At 44.4% G+C, this 26,194-nt stretch overlaps 2 protein-coding genes across 5 annotated transcripts in view; one reads left to right on the top strand and one right to left on the bottom strand.

Annotated features, from left to right (window-relative positions):
• LOC147030173 (transmembrane protein 163a-like) overlaps positions 1-18,103 on the bottom strand; it is a 324,697-nt gene extending 306,594 nt beyond the window's left edge. Inside the window, exons 1-2 of the mRNA XM_085873962.1 lie at positions 17,968-18,103; positions 3,111-3,175 (exon numbers count right to left, since the gene is read on the bottom strand). Coding sequence (XP_085730088.1) covers positions 3,111-3,141 — 31 coding nt within the window. The 5' untranslated portion in view covers positions 3,142-3,175; positions 17,968-18,103. The remainder of the gene's footprint in view (positions 1-3,110; positions 3,176-17,967) is intronic.
• LOC147030172 (cyclin-T2-like) overlaps positions 1-19,921 on the top strand; it is a 49,535-nt gene extending 29,614 nt beyond the window's left edge. For all 4 annotated transcript variants that reach the window (XM_085873955.1, XM_085873956.1, XM_085873959.1 and 1 more), the window contains 3 exons: positions 8,611-8,774; positions 17,923-17,993; positions 18,305-19,921. In XM_085873955.1, coding sequence (XP_085730081.1) covers positions 8,611-8,774; positions 17,923-17,993; positions 18,305-18,838 — 769 coding nt within the window. In that variant the 3' untranslated portion in view covers positions 18,839-19,921. The remainder of the gene's footprint in view (positions 1-8,610; positions 8,775-17,922; positions 17,994-18,304) is intronic.
• Positions 19,922-26,194: the final 6,273 nt, after the last annotated feature.

Here is a 26,194-nt window from a genome sequence, read left to right as displayed (position 1 = left end):
GCGATGGGGAAAATGTTTTTCAAAACTTTGTTCAATCGTCAAAGAACCGAATAAAATGAAAATACTTTTGAATCAACAATTTGTTGACCTTCTTCTACTTCACTTCACTTCACAACACTCAGCCTTCTTATACTTCACAACACTCAGTTATGCAAAAGATAGCAAAAAGCTGTTTATATTTGCACAGTCGAGAACAGTTCAAATTGTTTAGCTTTTTTAGTAATAAAAAATAAAAACATGAGTTACACCTGTAAGCTTGCACAAACAGTTTGCGCTTATATCATTAGCTTTCGAGAACAAAGGCCCATTGGCTCATGTGAAATACATCAGTGTCATGAACTGGAACCTCATCTTGCCAGATTGATATCAGCTTGAGAGTAATATCCCTTGTATGCTTAATTATTTTTAAATGGTGAAGCTGCTTCAATATTTCGCTATGTCCTTCCTTCCATCCGTCGATCGTGAAGACCCTTTCTCACCCACCGTGTTTAAATTCTAAAAGGTAATTCTAATGGATTTCATTAGTTTCTAGACTTTGCCTAATTCATATTAAAAATGCCAAATTGAACCGCTTCCTTCGGATACGGGTGCGTTTTTATGATTGATTATTATTATCTATATTAATATTTCGGCATGCCCCTTTCTTTGTTCACCATCAGATTTTTGTTACTGCATGAAATGAAACAAGATTTGGCACATATACTAATGATATTATTGTCTTCCTTAAGAGGCCCCTCAAAATTCGTTTTGATGCATTTTCACAAACTCCAACGGATTCCATTCAAATTCGGTACGATTATGGCTTTTGGTCCAACTTAGGTCATTGGCTATAAATTTTTTCCATAACACTTCCGATTTTCGAAAAAATCGATAAATCGATATCCCTAATGGGATTTTCCATTCAAATCCACTCAAGTTTAAGGCCTACGGGGGACGCAAATTTCCACTTTGCCCCGGGCGCTGTTTACCTCCGTTACGCCAAGCTGTTAGGGTTAGGGTTAGGGTTTGGGTTAGTGTTAGGGTTAGCTACCCTAACACGAACCCTAACCCCAAACCGCTAACCCCTAACCGCTATTCAGGAAATTTGCAAGAAAGCCCGGGCAATGCCGGGCTTTACTACTAGTCATTAATAAATTTGAGGGCATTATGGGTAGTGAGTCAACAAGTAGGACAATAAACAAACAGAAATCGAGGAATATGAATATGAATATATATATATATATATATATATATATATATATATATATATATATTGTCCCTGTGTCGTAAGAGGCGACCAGGGTTGCGTCAGGAAGGGCATCCGGCATAAAACGTGTGCCAAATCACTATGCGGATCATACTGATGATCCGCTGTGGCGACCTCGAACGGGAGCAGCCGAAAGAAGAAGAAGAAATATATATATATATATATATTCCACTGAGCTCTGGGCCTCCGATCACACACACATGCATCTTCTAGTGGAGTAAAAGGAGGTAGATTATGGAGAAGAGCAAGCAGAGCTTTCGTATCTTTCATTCCACATCCTCAATGCAGGAAGCATGCATGCTGTATGGTGTACATATGGAATTGTTGCTGCGACTTGGTTCATACCCATGTAGCTTATTGTTATTTTGTTTGTTTGTTTGTTTTTAGTCTACATGTTTCATGACTGATTGAACTAAAATAAACATGCACAGACACACACAATGGTTTGAGCTTTGAGTGGACGTGATTACCATATTACACCGTTGAGACCGCATGAGCATCACTGCGTCGCTTGCTGCTCCTTCTATGTGCAGGTGCGCTTCACTTTGTTATCGGTAGCATGGTGGAGATTCCGAGGGTGATCTTATTTGCTTATAAACATTTTGAAGGTGCATTGAATGAAAGGAGTGCTGTATGTCAAACGTGTGGAATAAAAATTTCAGACGGCCCATCCACAACATCAAATTTCATTTGCCACCTAAAAACCCACTCGCAGAAGTAAGTTTTCTTTTCCATTAGATGTTCTAACACATTTCGTTTCTAACTTTCTAACATTTGCACTGCACTAACATGGTAACACTGAGCCTATACTTGTGCTGATTGTGTGTGGGATGTAGGACGAGTCCTTGAGTGTGTAGCTTCCTGTAGCCGGTCCAGATCTGAATTCAAACCTCACGTGTAATGGGCTCTGAAAATTGTCTTTATTGTGTTGTAATTTTGTTTGATAGACATACTTTTAAAGGTGTTCTTTGTTTAATCGCCAAGATGAATGAATGATATGCAAAAGACTGAGTTTCGTTACCGATTGTAAGCATGTTGGTCGCCAAATGTAATCGTGAAACGACCGAGTCCGGTCAACGAGTTTGAATTGAAGCAATTATATTTTGTCATTTTTAGTTCACTTGGAACGTAGTTCTGGGGAGCTTATGGGATGCCGCGTCGTCTGTCCTTCCACAAATACATTCAACTTCTTCTCTGAAACTACACACAGGATTTCGATGAAACTTTACCACAATGTTCATCACCGTGTATGCACCAAAGTTTGTTCCTGGCATTAAAAAACCATCAGGGTCTGAGGGGTCTTTGGGGGGGGGGTTATCCCCCCAGAGATATTTGCTTTTTTCTCAGAAACGACAGACACAATTCTGATGAAACTTGATTTCAACCTTCATCACCCATATTGTGCCAAAGTTTGTTCATGCCATTAAAAAAACAAATTAGGGTCTCAGGGTGTCTACGGGGGGGGGGGGGGGGGGAGGGTTGTCTCCCAAAATAGGTATTTGCTTTCTTCTCAGAAACTACACACAATTCCGATGAAGCTTGACCACAACCTTTATAACCCATGATGTACCACATTTTGTTCATGGCATGAAAAAAGAAAAATCCATCGGTATTTACTTTCTTCTCCATTATATATTTTGTGGGTCATCCATGCCGACCAGTTGTTCCCTGATTATCTTATCCAGCCACTACCAGGTGAGTGCCCAGGACACATGCCCAAAAAATCAAGCTCATATAAACAACCAGCTCCCAACTCATGTAAACCTTTTGTGTATTAAAGGCTTACATGTGACCAAGGTCTATGATAACGACATTATGACAAGACACTCAACTTGAGACTTGTCCTCATACACTTGAGACTTACTTGAGATTTGGCTCAGGTGACTTGTTGACATGTCTGCTCCTGCACATCATGACCGAAGCTCGAAGCTGTGGTAACAAAGAAAAATGTTGCCTTTCTATCACACTCAACTTGGTTCTGTCCATAGCCACTGTAAAATTTGAACTGACCATTTCTCATTGTCCTCTTTTTACATTTCGAAGATGATGATTCATTCTGGAATATTCAAAATATTTTTACCCTTCACTTTGCTGACAGATTTAATCAAAAGACGGCATTTTGTACTTCACTAACATTCTGCTCTATTCACTCTATCATTTGCCTGAAGTAATCTTACATCTGCTTGGAAGTCAGCCAACATCACCTTCACTAGCCAACCATGCTGCTTATAATATGTGGCACTAAGAAAAAGAAAGAAAAAAAACCTGCTACTTCACTGTGAATCTCAGTGTTGGATGCTTTCATTTAAACCTCTGCTTAAAACGAGTGAAATGAAACATTTTGAATTATTCTCTCAGATATAAATGTCACCATAATTCATATTATCAAGTTGTTTAAACATTCTTTATATAAGATGATTTTTTAATTCTGGGTTGCACAAAACTATGCATGTTTTCATGGTAAGAATTGGGGTCTCCCCCCCCCCCCTTGAACTCCTCCCACAGACATGCTACCCTGACAGAAACCATACTTGGGTACCCCAAGGTAACATGCAAAATTTGGTTCTGTACTTTATTTATTTTTGAAGCATATACAAACAAACATATATATATATATATATATATATATATATATATATATATATATATATATATATATATATATATATATATATATATATATATATATATATATATACACTAGACCACCCGTGAACCCGTTGGGTTCCCGTTGTGACAGCGTTTGATATTTTCGTTTCATACTTGATATTGTGCATCAATGTGAAAAAAAAAAATATCGAAGAAAAGAAAGTCGAAGAAACACAATTTTATTGATTAATGAACACGGAAGTATGAGATCAAAATGGCGATGTTTATTTTATGCTTAAAAATAAATCGTTTCGTCTATACTAAATGTTTGAGATTTTTAAATAAATCATTTCAAGGGGGAAAAAAAAAACAGATAGCTCCAGCGAACAAAACCGCTGAGGTTGTTTGCATTGATCAAATTCTCCCGAAGAGTACTTGACTGAATCGGGAGTTGATTTTTAAAATAATTTTTTCGTTGCCCGATTTTAACAAAACTTGATACTCCAGACTGCATGCGAATGGTGAGTAAAGTGGGCCAAAAAATCTTGCGCTATCTTGTACCGTTTTGGCTGTATTTTGGGTACATACATACATACATACATACATACATACATACATACATACAAGATGAGTTTTAGTAACATATATATATATATATATATATATACACATAAACAGGGTGTTTCAAAAAGAGTGATGCAACTTTAAATGTTTATTTACAAAGAAATAGAAGCCTCAGGAACGTGAACCAAACATTTCCTGAAAGCTTATGACATGGTATTTTCTATCACTGATTGCTATTGCAGAAAGTCACTGCTCGAGTTGGTGAGAGCCCAAGGTATAAAATTGGCATTTACACAAAATCTTTGAAATTGATCTTCTCGATGTGTGCGCCTCTACGGTTCAGACAGGCATTGATCCTGACTCCAAAGTTCTGTCCAACTTTCCTGTAGGTCTCATATGGCACTGCCTGGAGGTAGTCTGACACCTCCTGCTTCAGATCATCCAGTGTGGCAGGGCAGTTCACGTAGACAGAGCCCTTGGCAGCCCCCCAGAATGAGTAGTCCAGAGGATTCAAGTCTATGGGTATGGGCTATGGGGTGCCAAGTCATGAGCAGTACCCAAGACAAGAGGCATTTTCTGAAGAGCTGCCACAGGAAAATGATGGTGTCACCAGCTGTATGCGGGGATGCACCATCCTACATAAACCAGGTCATGCTGAGCTGGTTTGGGGTCACCTTTTGGGCTACATCATTATGGAACTTCTGGAGCATGGCCCGGTAGCACTCACCATTGATCGTCACTGTCCTGCTGTTGTCATTCTTCTCAGACCAGTAAGGCCCTAGTGTGTCTCATCTGGCATTGAAGGCACAGAAGCATGTGACCTTGGGCCCTTCCACAGGTGGTTCTGCCCCCCCCCCCCCGCACAGAAAATGTTGTTGCAGTTGTTGATGGCACTGTTCAAGTGGAAATAGCACTGTTGATGGCAATGTTCATCACTGAACCAGATCGGGTTGATCCAGTTTGGGTACCACTCCATCCTGTCACTCATGTAGCCAAATCACCTGTCACTTAGCCAATTGCACATACCAAGTATCCTTCTCATGTTATCTTGACTCAGTTTATGCCTAATAGAGCTGATGTATGGGAAAAGCTTCAGTTCCTTCTTGAGGATACGCTAAATCTGATGTTGGTTTGATGCCTAGTTCCTGGGAGCGCCAGCAGTGGGATTTCTTGGGACTGTCCACTCAAGAATCCCGCACGGCATCTATGTTGGCTTGACTCTTGATTACTGATGCTGGCCTGCACAGTGCACATGTGCTCAAAATGTTTCACAATATGTTGAATTGCACAATTTGTCAGTCCATCACGTGTTCTGAGGTCGTATTCCCTGCAGAACCTCTGGCAGGTGTCTACATATGATTTTGTCTCCGACCACAGAGCCACCACTTTTGGCTTCTGCTTCACTGTCAATGCAGAGTTGAGCTACGGAGCTAGAAGTCAGGTCAGGTATGGGAGCATGCGCTGCAGCAGCGTGTCCCTGTATCCAATTTCCACCGGTACTCCAGTGGCCTCTCTGGCCATCCCCCAGGCAGAGGCCTGGCGCATCCCCATCTCCTTGAGATGCCGATCAACCTACAGCAACCACGAGGCACATGGTTGGCCCATTGGCCTTCTTCACTCACGAGGCCCTCTCGCTAAGAGAATCTGGTGAGCAGGATCAGCATCAGGAAAACGAGCCACATGTCCATACAGCTGCAGCTGACGCTCACGGACTATGCAGGAAACAAATCTCATTTGAGTCTCTCAGCAACCGCTCGTTGGACACAAAGTCCAACCAGCAAAAGTCAAGGATTCTCTGAAGAGACCTGGTACCAAAGGAATTAAGTCTCTGCCTCAGATCCCTGATCAGAGTCCAAGTCTCACATCCGTAGAGCAAGACTGGAAGCACCAAGGACCTGAAGACTCAGACATTTGGCCTCCCGCACAGGTACCGGCAGCACCACACCCCATGATCCAGTGAATCCATGACTCCACAGGCCCGACCCAGGCGTCTCTTTACCTCTGGCTCACAGCCAACATAGTTATGAATATCACTGCCAAGGAAAGTGAATCTCTCTGTGACCTCAACATCCTCACCTCAAACAGGTACAGACAAGATTGCAGCATCCAAGAAGTCATTGAAAGCCTGGATCTTAGTTTTGACCCAGGAAACCCATAATCCCAGTGGATTAGACTCCTCATTCAGCACCTCGAGGGCCCTCAAAAGGATATCCAGAATCTTCACAAAGATGACTGCGTCGTCTGCGAAATCAACATTCGAGATCTTGACGCTTCCAAATGATGCACCACAGCTTGATCTCTCTGACATCCTTCCCAGAATCCAGTCCATACAAGTGTTGAAAAGTATGGGGGCCAGTACACACCCCCGACGAAGTTTCCTGTTTTCAAACAACCTCATTTCTGGCCATCATTTGAATTCTGCCCCAGTTACTCAACTCTGGACATGCTTCTGTTCCAATCTCAAAAATGGTTGGAGGCCTTAATTCTCAAACAAGAGGATAGACCGTGTCCCTGAATATATCTCGGTCATTCAATATCGTCTGGCATCCTGTTTTGCTTGCCAGTCTCTTTGCCTGTAACATAAAAGGCCACATTCATTTCAGACTTCCTTCATTCACGCAGTCAACATGTTGCTATCAGTGGAACCCCCTCCTCCCCTTTCCCAGTGGAAGCTGGAACTTCCAAAGGCAGTCTTTTTGTTTTCTTGTTGTGGTGCATTGCCCTCAAAGGCCCAGTCTTCTTCCTCATCTAAATTAATGACCTCTTCGATGTTTTGGAAAACCCTCTTCCTTTTTGCAGATGGCTCTACATCATTTTGTACAGTACCGCCATCCCTCTGCTTGTTAGACAGCAGCTGCATCTCTCTGCTGATCTGGATATAATTAGGCACTGGTCTGATAAATGGAACATAGCCTTCCATCCTGGGAAATCTCAGTCTCACTCTATTGCTTCGGAACCCAGGCGAAAATGTTGCAGTTACAACTGTAGTATATGACAGTAGTACTCTCATATACTGCAGTTGGTAACAGGTCCTACTACAGTGGGCTGCAGAAGATTACTACAGGAAAGGAATGCTATTTTTGCCTGAGAATGATTGTCAAACAAACCCACCTATGTATTTCCTTGGGCACCCACTGGAAGAGGTTTGGTCTCTTTAATTTCTTGGTCTCACCATCAGCCATTATGTTTCCTGGGCTGACCACATAAGAAAAGCTGGCCTCCAAAGCCAGCCCCAGATTGGGCATCCAAATCTTTCCTTGGGAAATCAGAGTTGCTCAGTTGAGAAGACCTTTGTCTTTAGCTCAATGGATTACTGCTCTTCGCTATGGGCTTTACTCCAGCATCACGTCTGTCTCTCCTGGATTCTGTGGAATCGAAACCTCACAAAATTGTTGGAATCTTCTGTGATCAGGTCAAAGCACAAGGCCTTTTGTCTCGCATTGCAGACAGGTTGGTGGTCTCTGTTTCCTACCATCTATTCTCCAGAATTGCTCCCTGCCATGGGGCTTGCTTCAGCCTCATCACAGGAGATGCAAATTGTGTTGAGATGTTTAGATTACACAGATTCCAGGAGACAGATGTGATGCTTGTGCCACAGTCCATAGGGGAAAGCAGTACTCTATTGAGCGGTAAACAAAGGCATTGGCATTCTTCGCTATTCAAAGAATGACTTGGAACCACATAGGATGCCCAGTCTGTTGGCAATGGAGGTTTGGAGAATAGTTTGCTTGGAAGAGTCGTGGGAACAAGGACAGTTGAATAATTTGAAATAATTAAATAAGTACCTTGAAGTAAAGAGAACACATGGATGTAGTTGGTTGGCACCAGTTGGTAGATTGAGTGAGTGCACATGTTGGGCTACATTTCCTTGCCTTCTCCATGTTTGCACTTGCCCTTTCCAATCCTCCTCTGTCCCCCACTTTTTGTCGTGTGTGCTTCCAATACAAATCATAATGCTCCCACCCACCTCTGTCCCAGGCCCAACTTCTTAAAATGTGTAAAAAAACAAAAAAGAAAACAATGCAGCATTGCTAGCAAAGTAAGTATCATTGGCTGGTTGTTTGGCTGCTACAGACATGAATGCACTCTGTAGTCGAGTGATGCATAATGGTGTTCTGGTGTCAGTGATGTGGCACAGACGATATGGGAAGAATTTCCTTTTACCCTAATTTTCCTTGTTAATCTTCATTTTCTTTTCTTTTCTTTTGCAGCCTGCTCCTTACCAACTTTTGTTTGCAGTACAAGTCTACACTCGTAGCATGTGTGTGCATCCATTTCACATGCAAGTGGATTGGCTGGCAGATTCCCACAGCCAGTGATGGCAGACATTGGTGGCAGCATTTGGACTCTTCAGTGTTGCTGTCACAAATTGATGGTTTGTGGTTCAATGTGAATGTGATGGTGTGAATTTGATGTGAATTGGTGTGATCTTGGTGTGAATTTGATGTACAAAAATCCTACGTTTACATCAAGGTGATGACCAATGGTTGCATTATGCTCAGAGTTGGCTGTGTGTGGATTTGGATTGTTAGAGAGAGTTTCACCAAAGCATTCATCTTTGTACTGCATCGAAAGAGTGTAGTATCATGAAGCATCCATTCTCATGTCCATACTCTTTATTAATTTATTATTTGGAAGCGTCGATGCTGCTGAAGTCGTCTTTAGGCAAAGAATACACCAGATGGTTTCCCCGCTGCTTTCCCAACTGTGTTTTAGGGCAGGAATTTGGAATACCGGTTGACACGCAATGGCTTACTTTTGAAAAAGACACTGCATTGCCAGCAAACAAGGCACCCAGCTTAACATCCCTCCGAAGGAGAGCAAACTCATTAATGCAACACCCTGCCTGTAGATGACAGTTTGTAGTGTAATCACAAATCTATCCTCGATTAGGCATCTCAAACTTGAATGTTTTTCCGCAATCCTGCCAGCTGCCATATTGAAATATGCATTTCTGAAATATAATTGCAAAATCCAAGTGATAAAATTATTAGAGTGGGGATGCAAAGTAATAAAAAATTAAATTAAATTTTAAAACCTTCCTTTTATTCCAGTCATGATATCAATGAACTTGATTTTGTGATAAGTTGGGGTCAATAAGCCAAATTTGGCAATTTGAAAGCCATTTTGCTTGATATTGATTGTTATGCCTGGTTTTGGAATTGGCATGTATTGGGATTCATGTTTTCGGTGTTCTTTCAGTATGTTTTTGGTTTGTATTGGTATTGTTAAGGGTTTGGGTTATTACGAGGGGAGGGGTCTCTCGGACACACTCCCTGACCTTCGACCCTGAGATCACCAAGCCACAGATAACTCCATGGCCCGACAGGTTGTTAAGCAACTGTGGATGCCAGGTGAAGTAATTAAATCGAGCATGGTTCTCTTGCCTTTAGTCATTTTACCTTAATAATTTAATTACCTTTACTGGGGACCGTTCCCTCAACGCCCACCTGCCAACTTATTATGGCTGAGTGAACCGTGGAGTGGACGTTGGCAATACCAGTGGGCCATAATCGTGAGGTCAGTTCAGGAATGCGAGCATGCGACGGAGCAGCATGACGCTGCGCCCACTTTCTGCCGGTCCTCCAGGGGCCTCCGACTGGCCATCCTCCAGGCAGATGCCTGGCCCATCCCCACCTCCTTGAGATGCCGATCAACCACGAGGCACGTGGTTGACCCGTTGGCCTCCTCCACTCATGAGGTTCTCTCGCTGAGAGATGTGGTGAACAGCATCAGCATCAGGAAAATTAGCCACATGTGCATACAGCTGCAGCTGATGCTCATGGACTATCCAGGGAACAAATCTCATCTGAGTCTCTCTCAGCAACCACTCGGACATAAAGGCCAACCATCGATAGCCAAGCATTCTCTGAAGACACCTGGTACTGAAGGAGTGAAATCTGTCTCAGATCCCTGGTCAGAGTTAAGTGTCACGTCAGTAGAGCAAGACGAGAAACACAAAGGACCTGAAGACTCAGACTTTCGTCATCCTGCACAGGTACCGACAGTGCCACATTCCATGACTCCCCAAGCCCAACCCAGACGTTTATTGTCCTCTGGCTCACAGCCAGCGGAGACATGAATTTCACTGCCAAGGTGAATGAATCTCTCCGTGACCTCAACATCCTCACAACAAACCGGTACAGACAAGATAGCAGCATCCAAGATGTCCTTGAAAGCCTGGATTTTAGTTTTAATCCGGGACAACCGTAATCACAGCGGTTCTTACTCATTCAGCACCTCAGGGGCCCCCAAAAGGATATCCAGAATCTCTGCAAAGATGACTGTCATCTGCAAAAACAAGGTCAAAGATCTTGACACTCCCAAACGATGCACCGGAGCCTGATCTTTGAAAGTCTCCCCAGAATCCAGTCCAAACAAGCGTTGAAAAGTATGGGGGCCAGTACACCCTCCCCCCCACCCCCCCGACGAACCCCATTAACGACTGGAAGTATATCAGAGATGGAACCACCACATCTCACAGCACTCTCTCAGTACCAGAGTATTGTTCAGACATCAGACTGATCAGTTGTGGTGGCACCGCACGAAGACCAAGAATCCTCCAGAGGGCATGATGATTCACTGAATCAAACACTGAGCAGAGATCAACAGAGGCTGCAAGCATCCCCTGCCGAAACTCTCGTCTGCATTCAGTGAGGACCCGTAGAGCAAGGATATGGTCAATAGTTGACCTCTTTGGTGTAAAGCCTGACTGCTCTGGGTGCTGGTGCTCAAGCACATGGTGGTGAATCCTATCAATAATTATCCGAGCAAGGACCTTGCCTGGCATTTAGAGCAGCATCACCCCTCGATAGTTGTTGCAGTCCTGGCGATCACCCTTCCCTTTCCAGAGGGACAACAATGCCCCTCTTCCAGTCAGTTGGGATGATGCCTGTGTTCCAGGCAGAGCACAAAACTGCATGCAACGACACGAGTGCAGCATTTCCACCAGCCTTGAGAAGTTCAGCATGGATGCCACAGATCCCAGGAGCTTTACCCTATTTCAACCAGTTCACCGCAACCTGCGTTTCCACAAATGAAGGTGGATTGCAGTTGATTGGAGGGTCAGCAATAGGGATAGTTACACCCCTGACATCCAACTCAACAGCTGGTGGATCAGCCTGGTGCAGCCGCTCAGAATAACCGGCCAAGCGGGCCTTCACTTCGGACTCCTCTGTCAAGAGCCCACCACCCTCTGTTCTAACTGCAGTACACCGAGTGACGGGCTTGGAGGAATGCAATGCGCGAATTGCCCTCCAAGCAGGACGAGAATCACTTGACCACATGTGATGCTCTACCCACTCACAGATTCCTCGCACATAGGCCTCCTTGTCCACCCTCAGTGCACCTCCAGTTTTGCACCTCCAGTTTTACACCTCAACTCTTTGAACAGATTAGCTCTGCCATTAAGTCTGGCACTGAGACTGGTCAATGGTATTCAGTGTCCCTTGAGATACAAAATTCTTCTTCACCCTTCGGTGAATTCCAAGACATCCACTGGCAACATCAAGGATGGTGGTCTTGAAGGCATTCCACAACTATTCAGGATTTGCCAAAGCACCCAGACCCCCCAAAATCCCCACTCAGCCTGTTCGCAATCTCCTTAGCTACCCTCGCATCCTTGAGCTTGCCAACATGCAGCTTAGGCTGGGATGGTACCATTCTCCCAGATTTAAGGTGCAACTTCAGGGTTGCTAACACAAAACTGTGGTTGGTATTGAGGAACTGAGCACTGGTAGACCCTGCAGTTCTGGATTATCCTCCAGCAACCATCAATGAGCACTTGGTCAATCTCCTTTACCACACCACCAGCATTGGAATTCCAAGTCCAGCAATGACTGTGGGTGTGGGTGTTGTGGGTATGGGTGCCTGTGGGTGCTGAAACCATGAACCAGCCACCCTAAGTCCATGACTTCTTGCAAAGTAAAGGAAATTGGTGCTCTTCTGGTTCACAATGGGGACCGACACCTCATAACCATCCCTATCAGTTCCAGTCGATGCATTGAAATCCCCCAAGACTTGAGGAGTATCTCACTTGGGGCACTGATCAACCACAGGTGGGAGTGGAGGGGAAGCCGTAACCAGAGATATCCCTGGGGGTGTGGGGTAGCGAGGGCAGTGCATGGAGAGTGAGGAATTGAGTCTTTGAAGAAGAGAGCAACTCCACTGCCAGGAGGAGGCTCAGGTCTGTCATACCAGAGGAGGTAGTAACTAGGGAGATATATACTTGGAAGTCAGAGGCATCTTGAAGGAGGAAAGTTTCTGTTCAGCAGATTATGTCTGGTTTGTCAGCGGCAACCTGAATGGAAAGATCCGTCAGGTTTGAGTGAAGGCCCCGGATGTTTGAAGTCCACATTGTTAAGGAAGAGGAAGGGGAGGAGGCTTTGAGTGCATGGGGAGGGGAGGGGGAGGGTAGGACTAGGGAGGAGGGGGGAGGAGGTAGGAAGAGTTGTTGAAAGAGTGTGGGGGATTGCAGAAGAGCTTGGGGAGAGGGCCGGATGAGGAGGAGGAAAAGGCTCGGTGGTGATGGGATTAGGCACGATGGGGAGTAATAAGAGAGGGGGCAGAGGGAAGTTGAAGATTGGAGGAGGTGGAGTGATGAGATGGAAGAGCAAGGGCAGGGGAAGCATGAAGCTTTGAGGGGAGGGCAACTTTGAGAAGAGGGGGTGAGGGGGAAGTGTGAAGATTGATTTGGGAGTGAAGCTTTGAGAGGGAGGGGAGACTATGAGAGCAGGCACAGTTAAGGGGCAGGCAGGCGATTGGAGAGGTGGGGAAAAAGAGGAGAGATGAGACATGGTAGTGGTATGGTGAAGAAGGAAGCGGGCAGGAGGAGGTACAAGATTTGAGGGGTTGGGAAGAGGGGGAGATGTGCTGATAGGAAGGAAGGAGCATGTTTGTGGTGATGAGTGTACCGATTTGAGAAAGTGAGATATCTGTATGTTTAGAATGGAGCCCACAGATGTCAGAAGACGACACACTTTGGGACAACAGAGGAGGAGCTGACACTGCAGCATAAGATAGTGAAGAGGTGCTAAGACCGGAGGTAGGATGAGGGGCAAAATGGGAGGGGTACGGAGAGGATATAACAGTTGCGGCGTTTGGAGGAGGTAGAGTAAAGGAGGTGGGGTGAATTGGCACTGAAGTAAACACTGAACTAGATAAGTATCCTTCATAAAAGTAGGCCATTGTTTGTCGGTATCCTGCCCAAATGTCTTGTGGTATAATTGTCGCTGTCAGCTGTACGTGAGGGTGCGATTGCACAACATTTACAACATTTACAACAACGGGGAAAATGTTTTGGCACATGCAATCTTGAAATATTTGAGGACAGCTGATTTTGGACATCCCTTCAGCTTCAGCACATGGTGAAAACTTCTGATGGTCAAAATCAGCTATATATATATATATATATATATATATATATATATATATATATATATATATATATATATATATATATATATATATATATATATATATATATATATATATATATATATATATATATATATATATATACATACACATACACTACTGGTCAAAAGTTTTAGAACACCCATTTTTCCAGTTTTTACTGAAATTTAAGCAGTTCAAGTCCAATGAATAACCGGAAATGGTACAAAGCTAAGTGGTAAACTGCCAGAGGTAAAAAAAAAAGAAACAAAAAAAGGTTATGTTACCAAGAACTGAAAAATAATGTACATTTCAGAGTTGTTAAAAAAAAGGCCCTTTTCAGGGAAGAAGTAATGGGTTACCAACTGCAGCTGTTCTGCAGCAATAGAAGTAAATTAAGCCTTGAAAGTTGATGCAAACAATTCCTACAGGTGTCCCAACTTTTCTTGATTAGTTCCAAACCCTCTGTCTGTACAAAAGCAGTGTTGGAACAGACTTTGTTGCTGCACCCTCTGAAGCATTATTTGGACAATATTGCACTGCAGGAAGTAGTATATTGCTCTCATAATGGTGAGAAAAAGAAAATTAACAAAGGAAGACAGACAGACCATTATAACCCTTAAAAGTGCAGGTCTTTCCTTCAGAGAAATTGCAAAGTAGCCAAGGTGTCTGTGAGTACAGTTTCCTCCACCACCAAAAGGCACTTGGAAACTGGAGGAAACTCTGACAGGAAGACGTCTGGCAGACCCAAAGCTACAACACAATCAGAAGACAAATTTCTGAGATTCAACATCTTGCGTGATAGACGGCTCACAGGACAGCAGCTTCAAGCACAGCTTAACACTGGTCGAAGTAAGGAAGTCTCAGTTTCAACTGTGAAGAGAAGACTTCGAGCTGCAGGTTTGACAGGTCGAGTGGCAGTTAGAAAGCCATTGCTAAGATGGCAAAGTAAGAAAAAGAGGCTTGCCTGGGCCATGAAGCACCGGCAGTGGACTACTGAAAACTGGAAGAAGGTCTTATGGACCGATGAATCAAAATTTGAAGTCTTCGGTTTATCACGCAGGGTTTTTGTATGCCATCTTTCTTCTTCTTCTTCTTCTTCCTTCGGCTGCTCCCGTTCGGGGTCGCCACAGCAGATCATCCATATGATCCGCATAGTGATTTGGCACATGTTTTATGCCGGATGCCCTTCCTGACACAACCCTGGTCGCCTCTTATGACACAGGGATATGGTACACCTATTTTAACCGGGGTATACACCGGCCCAGTACACTGGTACTCATTTCGCCGACCTCGGAAGGATGACAGGCTGAGTCAACTCCCTGGTGTATTAATTCAGTGGCCCAACGGGGCTTGAACTCAGGACCTTTTGGATCCCAAGCCGCTGCCCTCACCACTGCGCCAACACCAGGCTGGTTTTTGTACGCCATCGAGTTGGCGAAAGGATGGTTCCTCAGTGTGTGACACCAGCTGTCAAATATGGAGGAGGGAGCGTGATGATGTGGGGCTCTTTTGCTGGATCCAGAGTCGGCGACTTGCATAGAGTGACTGGCACCCTGAACCAAAAGGGCTATCGCAGCATTTTGCAGTGCCATGCAATACCCTCTGGTCTATGCGTAATTGGTCAGGGGTTCATCCTACAGCAAGATAACGACCCAAAACATACCTCCAGGCTACGTCAGAACTACCTTAGAAGAAAAGAACAAGACTGTTGGCTTCAAATCATGGAATGGCCAGCACAGTCTCCAGACTTGTACCCCACCGAGCTGGGTTGGGATGAACTGGACAGAAGGTTGAAAGCAAAGCAACCTACAATACAACACATTTGTGGGAACTTCTGCAACAGTGTTGGGAAGAACTTTCCGAACAATATTTAATTTCCATTGTAGAAAGAATTCCACGAGTATGTTCGGCTGTTATATCTGCAAAAGGTGGCTACTTTGATGAGTCAAAAATTTAGATTAAATTTTGTTCAACAAAACGATTCCATGATTTCTTTTTTATCTGCAATTGTATATTTGTTCTATGCTTTAATTTCAGAGAACATTGAAACATGAAACTGCTTAAATTTCAGTAAAAACTGGAAAAATGCTGGTGTTCTAAAACTTTTGACCGGTAGTATGTATATATGTATATGTATATGTATATATATATATATATATATATGTATATGTATATGTATATATATATATATATTGTTGCGGTTTTCGCGCCCGCCGGCGTGCTGACGGCCACGTAACTCGAATCGCGGCACGTCGCCCACCGGACGGACAATCCAGTCGTGACCCTCTCGGACTAACACCGGGAACCAGTCACGGGTGGACCTTTCGGTCTCACCGCGATCGAGCCAATCAGCCCCCGCGTGGGATAGGGTTGCTCGCCAAATTCGACCTACCTAAGTACCCACGCGGAGGGTAGACCGGGCGATCGCACCTCGCCGCAAGTCGACTTTGGACACGGGCCACTTAAGCGACCCGTTCCGTACTTATCAGAATAACCGAGCGGTGTTATCGTCGACCTCGACGGTTCGATTAATTATCGGGCGTATTCAGCCCACTACCAACCCTTTACGTGAAGCAAGATGGGGATTCAATGGAGGAAAAGACGAAGCGAAGCGGGAGAACAGTTCAATAATAAAGCACATTTATTCGCGGCACACGGGAAGCACACATATTCAATTCCACCAAAAGCACACAAAAAAGACACAATGCAATTTACACAAAAAGCAAATATAAAAGCGAAAACACAATGCAGAGCTAATACCGACTACCGAGCACACGGCAACACTTATACAATTCTACTTCACAGACGGCGCCGACAACACATACCCAAAACCAAGGAAAAGAATACCCTCAAGGATGAGGCGGGCCTGAGGCCGAGACCGGGTCGCGCCTACCCGTCTGGTGATGAGACGCGGAGCGGCGATGGCGCCTCACTCCGCGGGCCTCGCGGACAGTGTCTGGCAGGGGGTGGGAAAGGGGCCCCCTTGGTCGCACTATCTCAGCGCGGGGGGAAACAGGAGGGGGTTGCTGATGCTCGGGGTATAGAGGATCTTTATTATCCCTGGTGTGCGTCTCCACCTCGGCCAGGTCGCGCTGCCGGCCTCCCTCGGGCGTGCAGCTCCCGGCACCGACGCGAGCACCCCCTCGTCTGCCTTCGCCGCTGCCGCCTCTCCGCCTCTGGACTCTTCTTTGGACTCTTCTTTGGGCTCTCCTCGTTCGACTCTCTTCAGCTTCTCCAGCTACTGCAGGCTTCGGGCTCCAGACTTCCACACTGCTCTGACTGACGAACACGGTCCTTTTATCCCCCCGTAGCTTCGCCTTTGACCCCCTCCCTTTGACCTTTCACCTCGCTCCCCATTGGCCCGAGAAAAAGTGGGCGTGAAGGCTTTTTGATCCACAAATTTGCATATATCGATCGTCCTGGAGGCGGGGCCAAATCGCCCCTCGCTCACCGATTGGACGGCAAAAAGTGGGCGTGTGTCGTTTTTGATCCGTTTTTGAAGCACAAAATCCGTGATTTTGTACACGCTGTTCGACGTGCGCCCTGCACGAGTCCAACACCGGTACCCACAGCGGGGCAAGAACGGTGGCGATGCTACGGTTGCGAGGTGTGACGGGAAGGTTGTGGTGAAGCGGCGTTGTGGTTGGTGGTTGATGTTGTGGTTGTGGTGGTAATCATGGCGGTTGGTCCAAAATAAAGATAGTAAAAGAAAAACGGCTATCCTGAAGAGTCGCAGCTCGCATAAATGACATGTATTCCCACTAGACAACGGGTTTGGGCCTAACTACACATATACTTGCCGAGATACCTCACCTGAGGGACCTGAATGGTGGTTTGCGAATTTGGTAACCACAACAATATATATATATATATATATATATATATATATATATATATATATATATATATATATATATATATATATATATATATATATAGTGTGGACCTCAAACTGTTCTACAGACACCACTTAATTAAAGGTAATGTGTTGCCAGTTGTCCTAACTCATGCCATGCAATTTCAGTGGGTATCAGCACTTCCTGTTTGTCACCATGTATTTCTGGAGATCTGCACCATTTCATAAATGATGAGCATATAGTTATATACTTTGATGGTGTGTGTTGCAGAATTAACGTTTGAGTTGCTGAAGAATCTGAAGAAAACACCCTTACGAATAAAGCGCATTCGCCAGTGGCGGGTGGGTTGAGGGGAGCAGGTCTTGTGAGCTGGAGGTATGCTTGTGCTGTATTTTGCAGGCGGTGGATGCTGTGGAACATCACGGCATGCGTCTGTCGATCCGGGATGCCTCTGTGCAGATTGTGATATCAGCATTTATGATGCAATTTTTTTTTCGGAATACATGTGCATTGTCGTACTAATTAAATAGTTTGTGAAATTACCAAAGGGCTGATTTGAATTGCGTTTCATGAAAAGTAACTTTGTAATATGTTCTCAAACATCCTGTCCATTGGTTGATTGGTGTAACGATGTCATTTACCTTTACTGCAGACCCTGCAAAGCCAAGCCGCCCGGAGACCCCATTCAAAACCACGTCTTGCTTGCGGCTCAACTGAGGTGGAATCTTCAAGTGGCAAAACAGCAACAACTGCTGCTGCGTCATCCAGCCATGAAAAATCCAGCAAAAGTAGTCTTTTGGAGACCAAGTGCAGACCACCTGTAGGAAAAAAGCATGAAGTAAATGCAGAGGAAGAACAAGTGGAAAGATTAAGGAATATTGCTGCACCGGGTCAGGAAAGCATTGCAACAGTTCAAGATCACCAATGCTTGGAGCCAGAGAGTCGACCAGCACTGATCACAGGTGGGGAGGCTTCGACAAGCAGTGCTCTGCAGGCACGTGGAAAGATCGGTGAAGATGCTCCTGAAAGATTGGAGAAGTTCAGTGTTGACATGAAACATACACAGTGGCAAAAACGGAAGCAACAGCAACAGCAACATCATAAAAAGAGGATAGACCACACCTCAGAGGAATACAGCTCTTCAGATGAAAAGAGTATGGGGGTGCCTCTTCGAGGGCGAAGTTAAGAAATGCATCAGACTTATCAGCATCTTCCCTACGTGCTTCCATCCATGGGTTGAAAGTTTTCAAGTCGCAATCCATTGTTCCTGCAGGTCATTAGGAGATGTGCTCTCGATACTTTTGATGTTTACACATTTCCATCACTTTGGGTTCAAGTTGAAAAGCAGAGCCATAATGATGTGAATTGAAACTATTCTGACCACACCAAAGAAGGCCTGACTGGCCTATGCCTGGTTATCAAGTACGAGTGAATGTATTTTGACAGCTATTCCACAAAGCCCACAATATTTTGGAAACAGATGGGAGACTACCCATTAATTGTGGCAATTTGATGACTGCATAGCTGTGCTCATGTTATGGAGGACGCAGCATTCGAGTGCATTGTCAAACTAATTAATTCCTGTTGTTGACCGGCAGTGGCCTTGACATTGCACTGTACCTCCAAATGTTTTAGTCTTGCGTTTTATTTTGGCCAATCGATGATCTTTATGAAGATGCAGAAAAGCATTGTCTGAGTTGTCTGTCTTTATGCCACTTTTGTTCAGCAACTTGGTTTCTTGTTTTCGTCTGAAGGTTCAGGCGAGACCTTTAAAAAAAAAAAAGAAATTTTGTTTTTTTAAATGCGTTTCATCAGTTCGGGTACACAGAAAGGCATGATGAACGTATACAAGCGCTCGGCAGAGCTTTTCCTGTTTTATATGCTGCCTTCTCTCCCACAGTTTGAACAAGTGCTGCAGAGCCATGTATGTTGAGGCTTTCAAACTGCTGACTTGTGCTCCTACGGGTATTTTTTTATTTTTATCAAGTTGCTGCTTTGATGCAAAGATTTAACTTTGAGATCCATTGCTTTCTTAAAATGTCATGGTTATTGTGGTTACATCATTTGTTTTTGCTGCTATTGCGAGTTTGGTTTTGTTCTTGAAGAAATTTCTTCATATTGGTCCTTCATGGTTTGATACAAGACATGGGGTCACTCCAATGTGTTGATCCAATCGAACCATTCTGTTGCCATGAGTGTGCATGTCCATGCTACAGTGGCTGTGTAGCATCCATTTTAAAGATTAAATGCAAGTGAAGGCAGTGTGTAATTGCTTGCTTTTTGTATTTCATTATTATATATACATATTTATTGCTAAGTTTGTAGCATATACAGTACATCTCAAACTCGATCGTTCTGATTCGAGATATGAACTCTGTTTCCCCATGTTTGAAAATCGATTGTGATCATCCCCATAAATCACATATTCAATGATGATGGAAACTTTGACGACCCGAGCATTCTTCTCGTATGAAAGTAGGGACTGCTTATTGATGCAAATTTAAGCCATCGGAGGCTGAGCTGCCATCATGTCACTGTGTAGAAAGCCATTACTTGAATTCTTGTTGGGTCAGCTGGGGAAAGTTTTTGGCTGAAGTCTTTTGTGAAATGTCTCCACTCGGCCTGGAGAGTGATGTGGCAGAGGGTATGGACTGAAAGTGGGGCAACAGTTGGACACCAAGGAAGGGGATGAAACTGTAACCTGCAAGTAAGAATATAGGGTTAATGGGGATAAAAAAAGTTGGTGGATAAAGATGGAGGATGACCTGAGATGGTTGTGCACTACCTGCTTGAAGCCATGGAGCGTTTTTAATGTTAGTCACACCTTTAAAGAACATGTCATTCCCACGATGTACACCACTTCAATCATAACATTGGTATGTACCGTATCTATGATAATAAATGTGCGCATGTTCTCCCTAACTCCAAAACCATGAAAACGAGCGGCCCAAAACTTTGTATATGGATGAAAACTGGGTGCTTGGGTAAAGTTAAACACCCCTTTGGAAGAGAATTAACATGCTTAATAAATTGAAACCAAAAACAGGCTTACCCTTGGTCAGACTGCATTCACCATGCAGTTGGTGGTAAATAATAAGAGGGAAGAGTCAGAAGAATTGATGGTTAATTGTGATTAATAAAAGGAGTGGATCTTGTGACTAGGTAGATGGATACAGATGAACCGAAGGACGAGAATAAACTGCGGGATTTAAGGAAAGACCGACAGGATGACGGGTTGTTGAATTGAGGTTTGGTAAAGCGGATTGTTGGTGGATTGAGGAGATTAAAAGCAGGTGGAGAAGGGAAAGATCACACTGGGGATACACAACAAACTAAGCTCAATGCATTTTCTCCCCTCCCCAAATCCATGCACAAAGGTTTACTGACCACACGAACTAATATAATGAAATAACTCATTCTGGGGAAGTCGATGTGTACATGGACACTCCCCCCTCAGGTACATTTTTCAAAACCGTATCACTACCCCCTCCCCACACTCGACTAGTCCTGAATCTGCCAACTCTTACACACGTTAGATGTAGTTCCTTCTCATACGTTTTACCTTTTCCTCACCCCAACGTGCGAGTGCATACACGTCTCACCTTTGGAAATAATAAAAGTGAATGTATTGCGTTCCTTTACTAGTCCAGGCCTGGCATAGAACCCCGTATACATTTCTGACCGCATAGACTTTGACAGTTGATTTGAGCATGGAATACCTCTCGCTTCAAGAATCTACGAGGTGGAATTCTGAAATTTGTAGCAAAATCCGGAAAACAGCCATTTTCCAAAATGGCCACCACCAGATCAGCGCCAAAAAAGAAATGCATATAACTTCTGATAAGAACGTAGCAGAAGGACGATTTTGGTGTCTATTATGGAGTTTTAGGTATGCCCGACACAGTCTTGGCGCCAAAAAAACATTTTTGATGTTTCTCGGTTACTGAACACCAAGATGGCCGCCAAACTAAATTCGTCAAACATGAAAACGTGCATAACTTTTAACAGAAATGGTGTCTGGTGTGGCCATCTTGACAGTCTGAGGTAACGGTATTATATTTAACATTATCTAGTTTGCCAAAATCCAGCATGACCGCCAATCAAGTATGGCAAACAATCAAGTCAGTTAAATAAGATACACACAAAGTTTTATAGAAGTATGACAAACATTTATCGAGGGCAAGTACAGATTCTTAATATTTAATAACAATAATGAGAGAAAAAACATTGCAGAATAATATTACACAGTACAGTCATTGCCTGTCGTGGTATGAATATGACTTCAAGCACAGAGAGTGGCAAGTTATGATATTGAGAAACCAATTAGTTCTTACGTCTCATCCTGACATTGGATGAACAGGCAATATTTAGTGTACTGACCTATCTGCGCTACTCAAGATGTCACTGACCTAATTGACTGACTACTTATTAGTTATTTTGACATGCTGATTCTTGTTGTTTGTGACAAGATCACACAGTTTTGCCCAGCCTTTTTGCATGGGCAGCGCTTTGTGTTACACTTGACCATGCATTTACAGATAACAAGCTTCCCATGGGGCAATGAATTGAGACATTTGGCAGGCAAGAGGATGTCATTATCCATTACCCAGCCGTAATTCGTCGGATCTAGAGCTGAATGGGGGTCACCAAGAAGGCACAGGACATTACGCACAACAAAAAAAGCTCTCTGGATATGGCCACGAATGACACTTGATGTGGGGGTAGGGCTTCCAAGGGCTTCGGCGTCGTAGCTCGAATATGGCACTCCACTCAAAGCTGGTCGAAGGTCCGAGATTCTAGCTTGGACTTTGCACCAGCCCACACATGAACGAGATACTCCTCAGCCTTCTGCACGACCTCTTCAGTTAACTGATTTGACTCTGAAAAATCGGCAAGGAACTTCTGTGGTTCACATGAGAGAGACGCGTGTTTTGTGCCAATCTTACGAAGCGAATCATCGCCAGTGAGGACATGCGCCTTCACTATGACCCTGCACAGTCCCACTCCCAACTTGTATGCGAGAACATGCAGTGGTATATAACGCCTATGCTCACCGGAGCCAAACTCTACCCACAACTCTAGAAGACCCCTCTCTCGCATTTGAGAGATAAAGCGAAGTAAATACACTATTGTGTCTATCATTAGAGATCACGAGCAGCCGACTACTCCCGCGATCCACCTCCCATGCACAGTGAAGAACTAAGCGATCATCAGCTTCTTCCACACGACATGTCAAAGCCTCGATAGATTCACAGGTTTCGGCAGATGGTGGGGTTGACGATCTGCCTGCGCACAGCAACTGTGCTGGCACAACTTCCTCATCTGTGATGCATCCGCTGAGCACGGCGGGCAGCTTGACTAACAGAGGAGTTGATGCCAGCTGGCGGGCAAGCTGCTGCAACTTGGTTTTATTGGACGGCGATGTCCAGAACTTCTCAAGTTGCTGTGGTATTGGGACATCTGCAGTGAGCTCAATGAGGTCAACAGACCCCACTCCGCCAGCACGACGGAACCTTTCTCCAGCTTTAACGGATGACTCCAGGTAGCTGTCAAATACGACGTCAAGGCTGGTCCTGGAGCAAATTGAGCGGCCCGCAGATAGGACACAGCTAATTGCGCGATAGAATGTTCCAAAGGATGCTAAGTTTGGAAATGACTGAATTTTAGACATGAAGTCGAAGATAACGGATATGTCCCCCCCACCCCCCGGGAAAATACATGTCTTCAACTGTTAAATACTTCTCCAGATCAGCAATCAGTGCACTCTTGTCAGGTTTGGAGGGGAGGTCACCTTCAAATATCTTTGAAATGGGGATGATATCATGGCCATAGATAGAGTCGACTGTTATGCCCCGCTCTTTCACGATCTCGATGTCACGCTGAGCTGCCGCTATCATCTTGGGCGACACAGTTACAGGAGCTGTAGTCGTCGCAGAGGGTGGTTTGTAGTCCATTTGCGGCAGGTTTCTTTTTGATATGGTGACAGATAATTTTTTTGTCTTCTCCAGGAACTGCTCTTTCTGAAATTCTTTGACCAGTCGATCTCCGTTCTGTTGCACCTGAAGCAGCCGCACTGCCACTTCATCATCTGCCAACTGTTTGGTGATGAGGTTATGGAGCTTGATGTTTGAAAAATGTTTCCTTATTTCTCCACTAAGTTATTGATCATCGATATTAAAAATTGGGGCCGAGAGCTTTGTCTTCAAACTCCGAAACAAAAAAAAAGATGAAAAAGGCTACACTTCTATCAAAAGGTATATACATTCCCATGATTTGGGTAACAGTTGGCCTACTTTGGATTTCGGTAACTGGGCAATGTCTAAAGTGCTTTTTGACACCACCACTGTGTCGGGCATACGTGTAAGCCACATAACAAACACCAAAATTGTCCTTCTACTACATTCCATTCAAAAGTTATACACATTTTCATGCTTTACGGATTTTGGGTGTCGGCCATCTTGGATTTCGGGAAATTGGGCAACTTCTAAAATGCTTTTTGACACCACCATTGTGTCGGGTATACCTTAAAACCCCAGAATTGACACCACAACCGTGCTTCTACGACATTCCTATCAAAAGTTTGCAGATTTTCATGTTTTATCGATTTTGGGTGGTGGCCATCTTTGATTTCGGGAAATGGGCAACGTCTAAAATACTTTTTGATGCCACCACTTTGTCGGGCATACCTAAAAATCCTATAATAGACACCAAAATCGTCCTTCTACTACGTTGCCATCAGAAGTTATATGCATTTCTTTTTTGGCGCTGATCTGGTGGTGGCCATTTTGGAAAATGGCTGTTTTCCGGATTTTGCTACAAATTTCAGAATTCCACCTCGTATATTCTTGAAGCTCGAGGTATTCCATACTCAAATCAACTGTCAAAGTCTATGCGGTCAGAAATGTATACGGGGTTCTATGCCAGGGCCAGGACTATACTCTGTTCACACAAGACAGTTTGACATGAAATCGAAGGTCTCAACACATACTTGGTGGGTATGAACTTTTTTTCGTTTTTGTTTTTTTTCCAACAATTATTTACACACCTTTTTGTTTCAGTCTCTCGCACGCAAATAATTTTTCTTCAAGCGCACGTTGGCTCTCTTCCAGGCATCATAATCTACCCTCCCAGCCCTACTGGCTGCACTGAGGATTATTCTGCCCCACTGGCTGCAATCAATATGCAGTGGTTGGTGGTACGTTCACAAAACCAGCGATCCTTGATCAATGACACACCTCCTAATGGCCAACAACAAAAGGGCACAACAAGTGGCACATGGTCCTGGTGGCAAATGTTGATGTCAACGGTACGGCCATAATACAAGTGCTGCTTTGGCGCAATGTTGATGACAACCTTTCAAATGGCCAACCGTAGGAAGGCACAGCCACACAAGTGGTTCTCGTGGCTCATGATTGACAAAAGTCCTTGGGCGGGCATGACAAGGGTGGCAGGCAAAACGGGTGGGGTGACAAGCGCAGACCAAGGCAAATGGCAAACCACTCAGCAGGCGTCGCTGGCCAGCTTCTCGGTGCACACATATGTGAGGGAGGTGGTGGCGGTTCTCAACCTGGATCAGCCTGTCATCCTTCCAAAGTAAGTGAAATAAGTACCAGTGTGGGAAATGCTGCAGGAACTCTAATAAGCAGAACCATTTTGCAGAGGTCTGCCGACAATCTAAGCATGTTCATGCGTTGGCACCGAGCACGGTAATAGGAGCATTGCATTAGCGGCATATCCACGCCCTCAACCAATGATGCAAACCACCAGCCACAGTCTGCACTGGAAGAGGAAGAAGAACCCACATTATCCCTAATCCATCTAATCTAACTCCCACCTCCCCCTTTCTAAGGCTAATGCTCCCCTCCCAAGGATAATTCTATTCTCCTATCTGGGGCTAATGCTCCTGTCCATATTTCTCGTGCCCCCGTGTGTAATGATATTGTGCATTATATGCTTGTTTGATTGGTTGTATTCCTCTGGCCTGTACATGTGTGTGCATGCACCATTAAATCTGGCAGTTGGTCCATGCAAGGTGATCCTATTCGTGTCCATCGTCATTACATGGTGTCAGAGATTCGGGATTTTCTTCATCAACGGTGATGGAATTTAAACCGCCCAATTATCTTTGGCTCGATGGGAATGTAGCCGAGAACTGGCGATGCTGGAGTAAGGACCTTGACTGGTATCTTGAGGCTGCTGGCCTGGAGTCGACGAGCAACAATCGAAAGGTGCCCATGTTGCTGAACTGTGTTGGGCCAGATGCTCTGGATGTATAAGAGAACCTCCCATTTGAGTCGGCGGTTGCTTCGAAAATATTTTAAACTGTCAAAGGCATTTGATACATACTGCAACCAGCGGAAGAACCTTGTCCATGAGCGATTCAAATTCTGGGAATTTGCCGAGTCTGAAGGTCAGTCATTTGAATCGTACTTGAACAAGCTGTGCATCATTGCGAAGGCATGTGACTTCGGCAACCAAGAGCAATAAGCACACCCAAAATTGTGGGAACTGCAGGTGTACTCATCAACCTCACCAATGCCCT

Source organism: Eptatretus burgeri, chromosome 3 (genome assembly GCF_056783735.1).
Source record: "Eptatretus burgeri isolate ZD-2024b chromosome 3, Ebu_testis_v1, whole genome shotgun sequence".
In the NCBI taxonomy this organism is placed as follows: domain Eukaryota; kingdom Metazoa; phylum Chordata; class Myxini; order Myxiniformes; family Myxinidae; genus Eptatretus; species Eptatretus burgeri.
This window is presented reverse-complemented; position numbering and strand designations above follow the sequence as displayed.